The sequence below is a fragment of the Mesoplodon bidens genome (assembly GCF_964165515.1).
Source record: "Mesoplodon bidens genome assembly, chromosome: 6".
In the NCBI taxonomy this organism is placed as follows: Eukaryota; Metazoa; Chordata; class Mammalia; order Artiodactyla; family Ziphiidae; genus Mesoplodon; species Mesoplodon bidens.
The window spans coordinates 83,632,109-83,648,180 of record NC_138162.1 but is presented as its reverse complement, the minus strand read 5'-3'; the positions used below and the strand labels follow the sequence as shown (position 1 = coordinate 83,648,180).

Genomic DNA, 16,072 nt, shown 5'->3' with positions numbered 1-16,072 from the left:
GTAATAGTTTTACTTATCATATAAGATGCTTGTGAAAATTAAATGTGTGTGAAGTGCCTGCGACATAGTCACAGGTTAAGGAGAGCAACGTAATGAATATTTTTGTTATTAGAGCTGATGTGTAGTTTTCTGTGTCTCTCAGTTGTGGATGTCGTCACAGGTGCTATGTCAACCACTTCTTTACTCCCTGCCACAGGCTGAATTGCTAAGAGAGAAAAATAGCGTTTCAGGTTTTATAACTGTGTCACGTCACTTCTTCCTCAACCAGATGGTAGAAGTAGCCAAGATACATATGGCGTGTCCTTCGTTATGTGTTCACATCAACTTTATTTAAAACACTCGTAGGCTTTAGGCTCCTACTCACAGTTTAGACAGAGAAGGTGATTGAACACGTGGTGAACAAGTGAGAACAGCTCAGAGTTACTGAGCGCTTGTGCAGTGCCAAACATGGCTCTGTTTTACAAGTATTGACTCATTTAATTCTTACAACAATGGTGTGATCTGTGAGCTAACGTTTTTTGAGGAAAAAAAAAACCAAAAAACAGGATGAGCAAACCAGGATTGAGAAACAACAGGCGACAGATCCAGGATTTGAATTCAGGTAGCCTGGTTCTTAACCACTATTTTCTGCTCAGGGCAAGATGTGAGGAAGCCTCAAAGACTCCCGAGATCCACACTGCTTTCCCTGTGCACTAAGTACTGCATGAAGCCTGCTGTAGCCACTGCCTGCTAGCTCCTCCGGGCTACTGTTAACATACAGCTCTGTTACCCAGGAGGGTAATGTGTTAAACCTACATCCCTATTTTTATGGCAATTAGTTAATAAAATCAACTGATTAGACGGTTAACAGACTCCTAAGCTTAACAGGGTAAAACAAAGCTGCGACAGGTCAGAAGAGAGAGTGCACTCTTGAAGACCACTCCTTAAGAAGGACGTTGCAGAAGCAGGAGGGCCTGCAACCGATGCAACTGTGCCTGGGACTTGCCCTGCTCAGAGGGGCTTATTTGTTGTCCTTCTGTAACATTCCAGACTACACTCTTTTTATTGCCAGTAATTCAGACTCTATTCCCATGTAGAATTCTTGAATTCAGATTTACAAGAGCCTTAGAGGTCTTCTGGTCTACCCCTCTGCCTTTACACAGAAGGAAACTGAGGTTTGTCCCCAGTTATCTTAGATGGAGAGTTGGAGCCCTGTTCATTCAGTTACTACATACTGCTTCTATATCCCTTAGCTATATCACTTTTTTTTTTTTTTTTTTTTTTTTTGCGGTACGCGGGCCTCTCACTGTTGCGGCCTCTCCCGTTATGGAGCACAGGCTCTGGACGTGCAGGCTCAGCGGCCATGGCTCACGGGCTTAGCCGCTCCGCGGCATGTGGGATCTTCCCGGACCAGGGCACGAACCCGTGTCCCCTGCATAGGCAGGCGGACCCTCAACCACTGTGCCACGTGGGAAGCCCTATTTCACTTTTAATAGCATCACTTTGAACACTTGATGAAATTTTCTTGTTTATACCAATAACATTTTTCCTTCAGTGATGAACCCAAATTCAACAGATAGCATCTGTTCCTTACAGATAGCATCTTTCTATTTATGATTTTTTCTTTCTTCCTTTGCTTGAAATAAACTTTTATGGGCCATGGAACAGTGACAGTTATTAGACTATATTTTAAAATCAATTCGTTTCCTCGCTAGAAGCCATAAATGCAAGATTCAACGTAGACCTAAGAAAATGATCTTACTAAATAGGACCAAGGCAATTTCAAAGTAGAATTTCCAAAAATGAGCTGGAAGGAGATTTCCACTTACCGATTTCCGTCATCGTTATCCCTGGTGCTAACTGCCCATTGTTGAAAGAAGTATAGGTAAACAAGTTGGGTACGGATGTGAGGTCATAGATGGGTTCTTGCTTTATCTGTTTGATTCCAGTCATGTCAAGTCCTGACTGATCAGGGGACGGCTGGCCGGAATCCACGTTGTAATAACCCTCGGACTTGGGAAGGTCCATGACGTGTCCGTTGGCGTAAGTGCCACTGGCCTCGTTGTTCGGGTTGCTGAGGCCATTGCTGATGCTGCTGCTGTACACCCTGGCGAGGGCTTCCGCCTCCCCACTCTGCTGCTGCCGCTGCTCCTGCAGCCGTTGCTGGTGCTTCTGCACCTCAGCATACAGGCTGTCCCTCTGCTTCTTGGACATCCTCCCAAACTTCACAGCTGGGTGGGAGACAAAAGCAGAAAACAGCGCTTGAGGTTCTCATTCGCATTAAGCACCTCAAGTCCAAGGGCTCGTGGACGGCTGTCCCCTCAACATAAAATGCACCAAGTCCCAGTACCATAGCCCAAGAGTCCATTCGTTTGCACTCCACATTTGATAAAAGGCTATATTCACGGGTGTCTGTACTGGTTTATGTGCATAGTGAGAACTAAACCTAAGCGAGGAAGAAATGTACAAACTTAATAGATGTATTTCTCATTGACACGAAGTTAGAAGGCATATTTCCTCGTTCTTTCTTACTTGCGGGAAAAAGAAGAATTCACAAAAACCCAAAACTACCACATAGTACCTATTCAGATGTAGACCAACACTCATTATTAGCTTCCCTCCTAAGCATTAGGATTTCTACATTGCCAGATAGGACCCTATTATTTCACTATTTTCTAAATAGCATGCTGGGTAAGACCAAGGGTGTGAAGCAGAGTGAGAAACACAATTTCAAGGAAACCACATCATTTGCCTTCGATTGGATTTTGGGATCAAATGAAAACAATCTTTGGAAAACAGCAATTTTGTGAATACGATACCCAGCTAGTGAGACAATGGTAACCCTTCCTTTCTTACTCTACCGTCCCCAGGTTTTATACTGCCCCCCTCTCCTGGAAAAATCCTTAACCATCCTGAGGAAGAAGGAGAAAGAGGCTCTGTCAGTGGTCACAGAGTAATAGAAAGATGCTTTGATCTGAATGCATTGTTTCTTACAGAGCTTAACCTCCTGAACTGTTGCGGATCGAGGCATTTTTCCTCACATGCTGTCAACTCCCGTTTAAGACTGTGCGCGTCCGGAGGCGAGGGGCCACCTTATCTGAATCATCAAGCATGATGTCGTTCGGCTCATGTTAATGGTAGGGGCTAGGGTCAACTTAGAGGTTCCCTTTTGAGATTCTGCTTTCTTTTCTTTTGTGACACTGTTCCCGTCACTGGCTGGTGGTGGGAGCTCAGAGAATGTGGGAAGAAGAAAATGGAGAGTAGAAATAGGTCCAATTTCTGGACTCAGTCAGTAGAGTTGATGAGAATAACTTCTGAGAATGACTAAATGGTGAAGTGCTTAAGAATTCTCCAGCACCAAGGGCCCACAGAAGAGATTCTTGTTGTGAAACAGCTGCCGTTTTACCTCCCATATGCCTCCAATATTCATTTTCTCTTTCCAGTGGTTATAGAGCTACCAAAGTTTATCTGAGCATAGGCTGTTCAGAATGGAGACCACATTTCCCAACCTCCCTCACTGCCAGGTGTGTCTCTGTGATGAAGCTCTGGATAACAGGAGTAAATGGAAGCACTGCATGCAGGTGTGTGTCCTGAGGCTCGCCATTTTCCTCCTTTCTGCCTGCTGGATTGTGGATGTGAGGGATGGATTTAGAGCAGCCCAAGCTCTTCCTATCTCCTTAATCTTTAAAAACCTGTGTTCTGGCTTTCTGACACTGCCTAAGTAGGAAAACCAAGTGGCAATTATCCACTAATTTTTCTGAATAAAGACAAGGAATTGGGTTAATACAGACCAAACTCCCCATTCCACCTCAGTTGTCATTTTTATAGGTATTTTTTTAATGATTTTGTTCCTTTATTTATTTATTTTTTTAACATCTTTACTGGAGTATAATTGCTTTACAATGGTGTGTCAGTTTCTGCTTTATAACAAAGTGAATCAGTTATACATATACATATGTCCCCATATCTCTTCCCTCTTGCGTCTCCCTCCCACCCTCCCTATCCCACCCCTCTAGATGGTCACAAAGCCCCGAGCTGATCTCCCTGTGCTATGTGGCTACGGACAAAGAAGATGTGGCACATATATAGAATGGAATATTACTCAGCCATAAAAAGAAACAAAATTGAGTTATTTGTAATGAGGTGGATGGACCTAGAGTCTGTCATACAGAGTGAAGTAAGTCAGAAAGAGAAAAACAAATAACTATGCTAACACATATGTATGGAATTTATAGGGTTTTGAATCATTGTGTTTAACTTTGTAGAGACAGGGCATTAAATTCTGTTTCTCAGAGACAAATATATTTGCCTCCTAACTGCAGTGGTATTTTCAGCTTGTCCATGGACAGAATTCTGTAGTTGCTTTTAGAGAAAGCTTTCTATCTTTATCATTCCAAATAATTTACTCTATATCATTCTCTAGGGGGTAAAAACCCTTTTAGTATACGAAAAAATAAATCATGGTAAGTTTTGGTTCAGAAAAAACTTTTTCCCCCCAAGAAATGTCACATGCTTCTCCATTCGCTCACCCCCTGTCCTTTGCATTCCTGTAGATTTGGAACAGCTCTTTGTGACAGAGATAGAGAGGTGAATCCAAAATTTATGTCTACTGCTGTAGGTTAAGATTTTTGTTTTGGCTGGAGTAGACCTACTTTCTGACTTACTTTAGTAGAATAGTTTTGCATTTATTCATTTGAAATTTATAGGGAGAAAAAATTAAGAACGAGGAACTCTTCTGACATGGAGACAAAAATGTAGTGGCTCCTTTAAAACTTTTTCCCAAACCTAAACCTTGCTTTAGATTTCTATACACTTTAGGTGAAATACACATTGTAGTAGGTTGACTGCGTTAATAACCCTGATGCTTCTTGCCTATTTGCCTGCTCCACCCCATGTAAATTTGCAGTGCCCCTTCATTCTGTGCAGGCATCCTGCTCCATCCCCTTGACTCAGGGTCATGTGATCTGCTCTGGACCAATGGGATATTGACATATGTGACACAAACAGAGGCTTAAAAAGCGCTTGTATGATTGAGTGCCCCACCATGAAAAGGACATGCCTACACTAGTTTGCTGAAGGATAAGATATGTGAAACAGAGCAGCACCATCTCAGGCAAGGCCAGCTACAATCAGGAGAGCTGTAGAACTGACCTGTAGCTGACAGCAGATATGGAAACGAGCCCAGTCAAGACCCTATACTGAACAATTTTAGGTTCAGAATTCTGCTGTTAACCATAAGACCTCACAATCAAAGCTAACAGTGTCAAATAAGTATGCTGCCAAGCTCTTTGCCCTGTAAACACCCAAAAACCCACTCAATGGTGAATAGCTAGGCCTCTTCCAAAAAACATTGACTTATCAAGTCACTGAGCAATTTAAATATTTTCAGAGAAAAAACTTAAAGCTCCACAACATTTTGGAATTATCAGGCTTCATCCTAAATCAAGGACTTTGCTGACAATGACTATAATACTATTTTAGAATCAATTTTCCATTCATTTCAGAAACACTGATGAGCCAGTGTTTCAGTTTTATGCCCCTTCCTGTGATAAAAGTGGTGACATATTTGGGAAAAAATTATAGTACTTGGCAAAGTAAAGTTACTGAACTTTCCTGATATAAAAATAATTTCTTGTCACTATTTATAAATACATTTATTGTATTCATGGGCCTATGTTTTTAATTTCATTTAATTTAATTTGTTTTTTATACAGCAGGTTCTTATTACTTATCTATTTTATACATATTAGTGTATATATGTCAATCCCAATCTCCCAATTCATCCCACCCCCCAGCCCCACTTTCCCCCCTTGGTGTCCATACCTTTGTTCTCTACATCTGTGTCTCTATTTCTACCTTGCAAACCGGTTCATCTGTACCATTTTTCTAGATTCCACATATATGCGTTAATATATGATATTTGTTTTTCTCTTTCTGACTTAACTTCACTCTGTATGACAGTCTCTAGGTCCATCCATGTCTCTACAAATGACTTCATGAGCCTATTTTAACAAAGGCTATATTACTATTATATTTTCAAGTACTTGCATTCTTCTTACCACTACCCATTAATCAGAATGGCACATATTTTAAGTGTTTGACCCTCTCAAACTTGAATTATTCTGTTAACGAGATTCACTTGAGTATGGAGACAGCCTCTTGTTAAACTGCTAGCTCTCAAAGAAACTAGCACAATTTGTATACATTGCAAGTGCTTTATAAATATTCAGTGATGATAGTATTTGCTCATGATATGCTCTTAACCCTCATTTTGATCCCACACTAGCAAAGAACCATTTTACGCAAAAGTATTGGAAATCTTTTCATATCTATTTGAATTGTGGGATTCTAAATGGAATGGAAGTTTTTGGAGTAACTATAAAACAAAGATGATGCTTCTTCAAAGATTTCTGCTTCCTACCACATGACAACTAGACACATGTTTTTGGTGTCAAGAGGAACCCCGTTGTAGAACTATCATCTATGACTTTCCATAGTCCTTTTGGAAATTATTTTATCTTACTATCTTTGGCTGTGAAATTCTTTATGTTTATATCTCACTACTTATCAAGTAAACTAGTCTTAACTTAACTTTACAATTTCAAGGCTATGCCTTTTTATAGTGCTTTAAGATTTTTAGAAAAAAATCTGATTCAGTCTACCCAACCCTATTCATAATTTTAAAATATTCTCTCTCTTCCCCTTCACTTCTCCAACAGAACTTCCTGTGATTATGGAATGTTTCCTGCACTTTCCAATATGGTAGCCACAAGGCACATGTGGCTTTGAGCACTTGAAATATAGCTAGTGTGACTGAAGAACTAAATTTTAAATTTTATTTAATTGTAATAAATCTAAACTTAAATTTAAATAGCAACATGTGGATACCATACTGGACAATGCCATTCTGGATAACAAGAAGCTAAATCTGTGACACCTGCCCGTGTAGGGCAGCTTCCATTTTTTCACAGAGGCATGTCACTTAGGAGGACACATACTTCATTACTGCAAGGTGAGTATAATGGTTTTTCTTTGGGGTGCAGTATCTTCCTATTGATGCCGAAATATTTTCTGGGTTTTTTTTTGGTAGTGCTAATACAATGATACTGAAGATTCCGGCAAGTATCATTTGTGAAGGGTCCAGTTAAAAAAAGAAATAAATACAGTGGTGGAGAAGATTCAGTGCACATATACATGCAATACCTTCACCTTTTTATACACATAATGTATTCCAAGTGGATCTGACTTTTGATTCTTTGCCAATGCTAAATTCGAACAAATTTGTTACTGCTGAGTTTGTTGTCTACTCATATATCTCCCATGACTAATACGCCACTATAGAAGCTGAAATTCAGGAGAGAATGAAAGTCCAGCGGAGTCGACAGTTATATCAAGCAATCTACTAGCAGTCATATTGTTTTAGTGACCAGGTATGGTGAAGTAAATATTCTTGGAACCGGGCATAACTGACAGAAAACAAATGCAAATATTAAAATGAAGATGCTACTTTATGTCAGAGGGAAGCTGGGTGGTGTGTATATAGAAGTTAGGTGTGAGGGCATCTTAACCTTGGCTACTGGTACTACTGCTAAAGCACTTTGAAAATATCTACTTCCTCAGTAGAAGGTAGGTATAATAAATTAGTGGCAGGACACATACTACCTCTTATTCTTGAGCCCTTACTAGACATAGGTAATTAACCATAACCTCAGGGCTTCATAATCCTTTGATACCACATACTAGGCATTACTTATCAATAGGAGATAAAACCTGTTTAGCTTCCCAGGTATTAGTGTGACTTGTTTAGTTTAAAGTACCCTATATATTCAAGGCTTATAACAAACTTCCCCTATATAAACAGTAAAGAAGAATTTGTTTTCCCTTAGAGAGAATCATGTTTTTCTTCTGCTGAAGCCTCTTCTCCTCATTCCCGCCCCTGCTATCACTCCTGAGCATTTCTCCTCACCATTAATTTGACACAAGCCATGCTTAGGAGGCATTTTGAAAGATGTCCCTGGAAGCCTCAAGATTGTCTCTGGACCTAAAATTAAGATGGATCATTATCCTTAATCCTCAGCATCCTTAGATACTATCTTGCTTTTTCTTGCACAGAAGTTTATGTTGTAGTAAATTTCTTCCCCCTTGAGAATAGACTGCGGCTGTATCCATAAATGATCCCCACGCCCCCACCCACGCCCCCACCCCCACCCCGACAATATATTTCTTTTATGTCATGAGATTCAGACAACCTCTTAGATTTTGTGGGCTGACGTCACTGAATCTGCCTTGGACCATATGCCCATCCCTTGCTCATGATTCTGTTCACCAGCACAGACCCACATGATCTCTCTTTCCAAATAGATACTTCCTTTTATTGTAGGAAGAAGCAACAAAGGCAAATATGCAATGGCTTAGTCACTCTGTAGAATTATTAATGAAACTTTTCAGATACTGTCAATTATTATGCTGCCTCCATATTACAGAAATGAAGTGCAAAATTATCAACTCAAATTCCCACAGAATTTCACTAAAGAAATTCTGAAAACCATTTAACCTCCACCCTCCACTTTCTTCACTTTAGTTATGTGCAAGTACACAGGGCTACAATTTACCCTAAGAGTAAATGTATGTGATTAACAAATCTAGAAAAACAAACAAACAAAATCAGCTAATACATAGAAAAGTTTTGGAAACCTACATCTTGTAGCTTTAGAAGCCACCTATAAACTGGAAGGCTCAACGTCAGATTCTTTTTATTTTGGGGGTTAAACATATCTCATTGGTATACTTTTGTGCAAGACAAGTTTATGTGGGCTGGAAATTAGAGAAATGGTAAACAAAAATTCAAGATGCAACTATCTGGAGAATGCAAGCTAAGAAGTAAACAATGTGTATGTTTAGATACCATCTATGCAGAGCTAAATTTATCCAAATGACTAAAAGGCCCACATTTAATTCAATAACTCATAAAATCCCTTTATACCAAGAGACAGTGCATGCCAATTTTCTATATTTCTTTAAAATCTAGAAGTATTTCTTTTTTTTTTTTTCCTTTTTTGGTCCACACTGCCTTGAACTTCATTACAGGGAGTGTGACCAGAGACACATAATCCACAGTGATTCATGTAAAGAGAATGAGTATCAGGGGCTTTGCCTGTGTCTCGGGCTCTAGGTAAAAGAGAATTCCATGATTCATTCAACCAACACTTAGGTACCTGCTTTTAACCAGACCCTGAGGATACAGTGGGAACAAGACAGAAATGGCCCCAGGGCACAGGGCTGCTCATAATCGAATACAGGAGTGCTACGGCCAACGTCAGTGGGGAAAGAATTCATTTAGATGAAAACTTAAAAATGGACACAAAGGGCTTCCCCGGTGGCGCAGTGGTTGAGAGTCTGCCTGCCGATGCAGGGGACACGGGTTCATGCCCCGGTGCGGGAAGATCCCACATGCCGCAGAGCAGCTGGGCCCGTGAGCCATGGCCACTGAGCCTGCATATCTGGAGCCTGTGCTCCACAACGGGAGAGGCCACAACAGTGAGGGGCCCGCGTACTGCAAAAAAAAAAAAAAAAAAAAAAAAAGGACATAAAGCCAGATGAAATTCTTTGTGTGAGTTTATTTGTCCTCTTTCATTAATCTAAGAAGTTCAGTTGGGGTGCCAAGCCACCCATTTGGATTGGGCGTGAAGGTGGAGTACACATTCGAGTCTATTCTGCAAAGGACACCATCTACAGAACCCTTCTAAGACATGGAGCTCTGCTACAGCCTTTTTGACCTTCATCATGCCTCTGAATAGTCCACATCCATTAATTGAGCTTCTGGGCTTCCTACAGAAGCAAGGTCTGTTCCTTAGCATCTCCACATACCAAGCAACTTGTGCACCAGTCAGACTTACCCAGTGACCAAGTGGTCCAGGTCTGCCTGGGACTTTCCAGTTTTAGCTCAGAAAATCTCACATCCCAGGAAGTCCCTCATTCACAGGCAAACTTGGACAAGTGGTCACCTTTAGATCTAGGACTATGTGGCTTCCACCTAACCTAGTTAGCACAGGTTGCTCCATGAGCTACAGAAAAGTCTTTCCTTTCTTCCTATGTTATAGGCAATACTATATATTTATTTGCTCTTACTTTTCCTCTTAATACACTGCCAGCATGTGGTTTTCTTTTCTTCTTATCCCTTTGTCTAGAATTCTTCCAGCAGCTTAAACAGACTCCAGCAAAGCATCCATTTGATGCATCCATAAGATTCAAGCCATTTCTGTTTAATCATGTCACTGCCCTAGAGTGACATATACGTGTCAGCCAGTATATTATTTATACTTTCTAGCTCTGAAATTGTTTTTAATGGAAAATTCTTTTTCAGTTATCCAGCCTTGTAATTAAATACTTTTGAATGAAAAAAAAAGCATACATTTGAAAGCCTTTTTTTTTCCTTTTACATCTTTACTGGAGTATAATTGCTTTACAGTGTTGTGTTAGTTTCTGCTGTATAACAAAGTGAATCAGCTATACGTATACATATACATATATCCCCAGATCCCCTCCCTCTTGCGTCTCCCTCCCACCCTCCCTATATCACCCCTCTAGGTGGTCACAAAGCACTGAGCTGATCTCCCCATGCTATGCGGCTGCTTCCCACTAGCTCTCTATTTTGAAAGCCTTTAAGTAAGAAGTAGGAAGGCGATGCCTTACCATCTCTCGACATTCCTAGGGCAAGACACTTCTGCAGTCGGCAGTGTTGGCAACGGTTTCTGTTGGTTCTGTCAATTAAACAGTTTCTCTGCCTCGGGCAGGAGTAAGAGGCATTGTTCTGCTGGCTCCTTCTAAAGAATCCCTAGAGGGAGAAAGAGAATGGGAGGGAGATAAATTTATAAGAAGCGACCATTAACAGAGATGATAGCTACATTTGCTACAGTGAACGTCGTTAACTGAGTTCACTTTTTAAAATTCTTTGGCTACCTCTCCTTGGACTGCTTACAAATGTTTCTACTGGGGAAAATTTGGACTCTCTGCAGAGATATGAAGGTATCATTCATTCAATCAATGTGTACTAAAGACATCTGTGCTGTTCTATGCAAAGTAAAACAGAACAGAGTTCCTGCCCCCCCCCCCCAGAGAGCAGTGGGAAGGGAGTGGCAGAGGAGAGTGTCACGTATGACAAAACTTCATGGGGACAATAACAAAGGCGTGTGTCAAGTGCTGTGGGAGTGAGGAACTCTGGGTACTGAGTAGTGTGGGTTCAATATGCGCCACTGTCTTCCTAGTTTCTAAGATGCATTTTTATCCATTTGGAAATTTTTGTATTTGGCCAGAATGTATCTGGAAGGTTGTTTTTCTAACCAGTGATGTACCTTAGAGTCAACCACATCTTTGAATAAAGGAAATATGGTATAAAAACTGCTCAGTAGAAAACAGACAATAAGTAAAAGCTGAATGAATGCTCTCTGCTTGGCCTCAGGCTGTAGCGATCTAGGAGGTCTTCATGCAAGTACGTTTAGGTCCTTCTGGTACAAAATGAACTGCCTTGGACCATACATCACCCTTATAAATAAACCCACAGCTGAGTCTATTATTTTTTTCATTCTTTGGATACCACCCACCTTAGTTATCTTACCAAAAATCCTACTGGGGTAAATAAACATTTTCTCCAGAGATATGAAAGTATCCTTCACCCATTCATTCACCCATTTAATTAGTTTCCCTCATCACTCCTTGTCCTTGAATTACAAGACAGCAAAAGTGCAAAGCGCTACAAACAAAGCAGAGATCCACAAATAGATTTACCAAGAGAAGTTTTAGGAAAAGATATCCTGTACTATCATCTCTCGGAAGGAGGAAGCCTAGAAAAGGTCCAGGATGGTCATGCAATGCCCATCTCGCTGAGAGGCCTGGAAGAGGTCACCTGACTTCTGTCAAACAGTTTCCTCAACTATCAATGGGAGGATAGTGCAGGGCTGCGACTAGGGTGAGACTGGTGAGGCAATCACCTTGGTCACACATTTAAGGGTTGCCAAAAGATGTGGTACTCAGGATAAACATTTTAACACTGATTTTACATGTTAAAAATCAACATTAATGCAAACTCCCCAAAAGTTTACATAAAAACAGAATTAAAATTATCAATTTTCCTTTTGCCTCAGGCTTCCATATGGCTTGGCAAGGCACTGTAACGGAGAGCTTGGCCAACCTTATGAAAAGCCTCAGAAAAGGATGAGTGGCCAAGTACCTCCTTAGAGAGGAGTGCCAGTTGGTTTTGTGGTTGTAATCCTCAAGCCATTCAACAACAAGAGCTAGTTTTGCCCCCACAGATACATGCATATTATTTATTTAATGAACCAGTGGTGGCAAAATAAGATATCCAATTGGCCAGTTCGCATGAACTCATGGAGTTCTTAAACAAGAGATCACATCTAAGCCCCCAGAGGTTGAAATTATGTATTTCATATACTGTGAAAGCTGTCAGAAGGCATAACCTCAGCTCATCGGTCTTGACTGAAGATGACTTGGGATTTACATTTTACAAAAGAATTGTGTGGTTTTTACCTATGGATACTCTTAAGTGCCACTTAGCAAAGGAGTTGACAGAAAAGACTTTTTTGAAGTCACAGCTACAGCCCTAATTTAAGGCCAATTTGACATTAATTGTGAGACATTTCTTGCTTATCTGTTGCTCATTACTGCAAATGAAGTTTCTGGCATGAAAAAGAAATTTTGTTTTAAATTTTTATTGGATGAAAAGGAATTTGAATAAGTGCACAAGCGGAAATGATGTTATTTAAAATGGGTTGTTTATGTTGATCTGAAAACAGTATTATGGAAATTCAGAGGTTGATACTAAATGTGCTGACATTGATATCTTATTCTGAGCAGAATTTCTTGAGTTTGCTATTTGGAGAAAAATGTAGCATATTTACAAATGTGGGTTTTTCCATGAAAAAAAAAAGTTGTGTGGTGTACAGTGTCATTTTGACTAAAACCTCTGAATATGCTTCAAAATAACAGCATAAGTTCTTTAATCCTGGATTCCTTCTTTAAATAGAAAAGATGACAGGAGCCTAAATACTCGTTCTTGGCTATTGACCTGTTGGAATATATTTGTTCAGTAGTTAAATCTTTTTTGGAAATCACTGCTTAAAATGTTTAGCTCCTTAACATGACCATAGCCTCATATTTTGAAATCAGACATTTTCTAAATACAGCTTTATACAATGAAACACAAAACATTTCCACTTTGACATTGAGCTACAAAACATTTTTTTCATGGGTACTGTGTAAACTAGACCAGAGCTCTTAAAATTGCATAATAAACCAACACGGTGGAAGTGATTTCACTGGAGAGGTGTCTGATTCCAAAATTATCAGTATTTAGGGGAATTCCCTGATGGTCCAGTTGTTAAGACTCTGTTTCCACTGCAGGGGGGCATGGGTTCAATCCCTGGTTGGGAGAATAAGATCCTGCACGCCACGTGGCATGGCCAAAACAATTTAAAAATAAGTTAAAAAAAAGAAAACAAAATTATTAGTGTTTATGAAGAAAACTGTTTGTCTATCTGCCCAGAGGAAGTAATAACTTATTCTAGGAGGGTAAAAAATTGCTGATTCGTAATTTTGCTTTAACGTTTCTTGTGATAAGTTGAAAAATTGCATTAAGGTGAATAACATGCAATTCTTAATTATAGGTCTGCAGAAGAACAGAATACAAGGCACATCTCATGATGTTCAAAAATGGATTATTGCTAATCACCTCTAAAGCCAATCAGTATGTTGACGGGTTAGGACATTTCATGTTATTCGGCCCCCTCTGCACCCCTCCCCTACTTTATTCTCATTTAGTCCTTTTTCTTTTCTTCCCTCCAGTTTCAATTCCAGGAATCATAATTTTTGAGACTATTATGAAGACACTGCCAATTTTTCACATAGCATGACTATTTGAGTTACAGTACGTTTTGTTTCATTTATATCTGAATGTCTTATAAGATTAAAGTTGGTTCTTAGAATTTTTGATTGTGCCACATCTCCTTCAGTTTACTGACCTTAGATTAATGATTCACTTTGCTTGCATCTTTGATCAAAAATATAATTGCTTTTGCCAATAACTTTGCCAGTCTATCACTTTCCCCTCCTGGACTATGGCTGCATTTCATTTGTTCTGGTTACATACTGCCCTTTAAAATTGCAGGACTGTTTTCATTTCCCCCTTGATATTTAGTCTCTCACCCTTTCTTTCCTTCTAAGGATTAAATTTAAACATTTACTCTTAAGTTTCAAATTTCTCTTATTTCAGATTAAGTCTATGTTAACTGCTATTCCTCCAGCTTTGTGTTTTAAAAATCAACTTGCTCATAGGAATTAGTTTGTCTTTGGAAGAATTGGTTGGATTTGTTGTGGAGAACACCAGACTGAGAATGAAAAACAAACAAAGAAACATGCTTTTGGCCATGTTCTCTCACTAACTAGATTAGTGACATTGGCCATATGACATAATCTTGTTTAGACCTCAGGACCTCATTGATGAAGTTGGGGCAGATGAATTTTAACTGATCAGAGATTATCTGCTCCACTTTTAACATTTCCATGCTTCCAGTTTTATTTTTCTGGAACATGAGAATAAAGGATGGTCACATGCATATTGCAACTGCTATCTCAATGGCTTTCTCAAGGAGATAAATAAATACAGGGCCATTAGCTTATAATCTTTATTTTAACCTTTCATATTGATATAAATGTGCTGGAGTTTACTGGACACAAAACTGTTAAAACAGCAAATCAGTATTTATATCTCTGTAAATGTGAATAATTGAAGCTTTTAAATATTAATCCATTTTTAAGCACCTGCTGATGAGTTAGACAATGACAAAAACGTAAAAGGCCAAAGAACAGAAAATCAACCCACCCACCCACCAAGCAAGAATTCCTGAGTGTCCGCAGCAGGCATAAGAATCCTTTAGCAGGCCTTTCAAAAGGTGTCACCTCTTGCACTGTGAAGTACACAGATGCCTGAGGCAACTGTGGATGCTGTTGGCAGTACTGAGTTAAAGTCCCATACCTTGCAGCCTTCACACGTGATGACTCCGTAGTGGATCCCAGAGGATTTATCGCCACAAATTTTGCATGGTATCACTTCAATTTGTGCTGAAAGGGGAAAACAGACATTTTTGAGCTTATGGAGTTGTTTTCTTTTCGCCCTCAGATCTCCCTTCCCACCTTTCCCCGCCATGGCTCAGTGTTTGAAGACACTAGGATGGGGGTGGGGCTGTGAGATCACCCACTTCTATTTGAACGGCCCCCAGCTGCTTCTTCTAAGTAACGGGCATCCATTTACCATTGTTTGTTTCGTTTTCCTCAAACTAAAAAATATAACCAGGGACCAGAAGTTTTCTAAACTTTTGCTTTCACAGTTTTCTCCTTTTTTTGAACTTGACCTTTATGTAGTGTGACTTAAAAATCCCTTGAACCTGTGGCTTTGGTTTTCTTATTTTGCACTTTAAACATTAAGTCACTGAGAATGATCACATTGCCTTATTTCAATATTATTTTACATAAGTAAATAAGGGAAACTGGAAGGGGTGGAGGTGGCTTTACACATTAAGTGGTTGGATGATTACTTGTGAAAATGCCAATGATGAATCAGTTCAATATTTATTAAGCATCTATATATCCACTAAAATAATAAAGGTTGTTGACATAAGATAAGATATACTAATGACGCTAACAATTTAATCAATAAAACAAAATGAATACATGGAGATATCAGGGGAAAAAACGATAAAGCATATGGGTACTATCACTTCAATAGGAACTGACATAATTTCGTTGGAGATGAAGACATTTTGATTTTGAAGATTGTGTAGGAAGTACAAGGCAAAAGGCATTTCTGCAAGCAGAATGGAATGAAGGAGGCCCCAAATGATTGTGGCTTGTGATCACTGAGACAAGCAACTTGGTTCTAATGGAAACTTGGGCCATATGGTTGGATAGAGGGAATGATGTCAGATTATCAAGCTCTTGGGAGTTAGGCAGAGGAATTTTCACCTGACATCACTGGCCATAAGGAATCAAAGAAATGAATGAAGAAATGATGAAAGTGATGGTT

The 16,072-nt window shown here is 39.6% G+C and overlaps 1 protein-coding gene across 1 annotated transcript in view; it reads right to left on the bottom strand.

Annotated features, from left to right (window-relative positions):
- Positions 1-16,072, bottom strand: part of RORB (RAR related orphan receptor B) — a 178,793-nt gene that overhangs the window by 35,562 nt on the left and 127,159 nt on the right. Inside the window, exons 2-4 of the mRNA XM_081236653.1 lie at positions 15,026-15,111; positions 10,672-10,813; positions 1,809-2,210 (exon numbers count right to left, since the gene is read on the bottom strand). Coding sequence (XP_081092779.1) covers positions 1,809-2,210; positions 10,672-10,813; positions 15,026-15,111 — 630 coding nt within the window. The remainder of the gene's footprint in view (positions 1-1,808; positions 2,211-10,671; positions 10,814-15,025; positions 15,112-16,072) is intronic.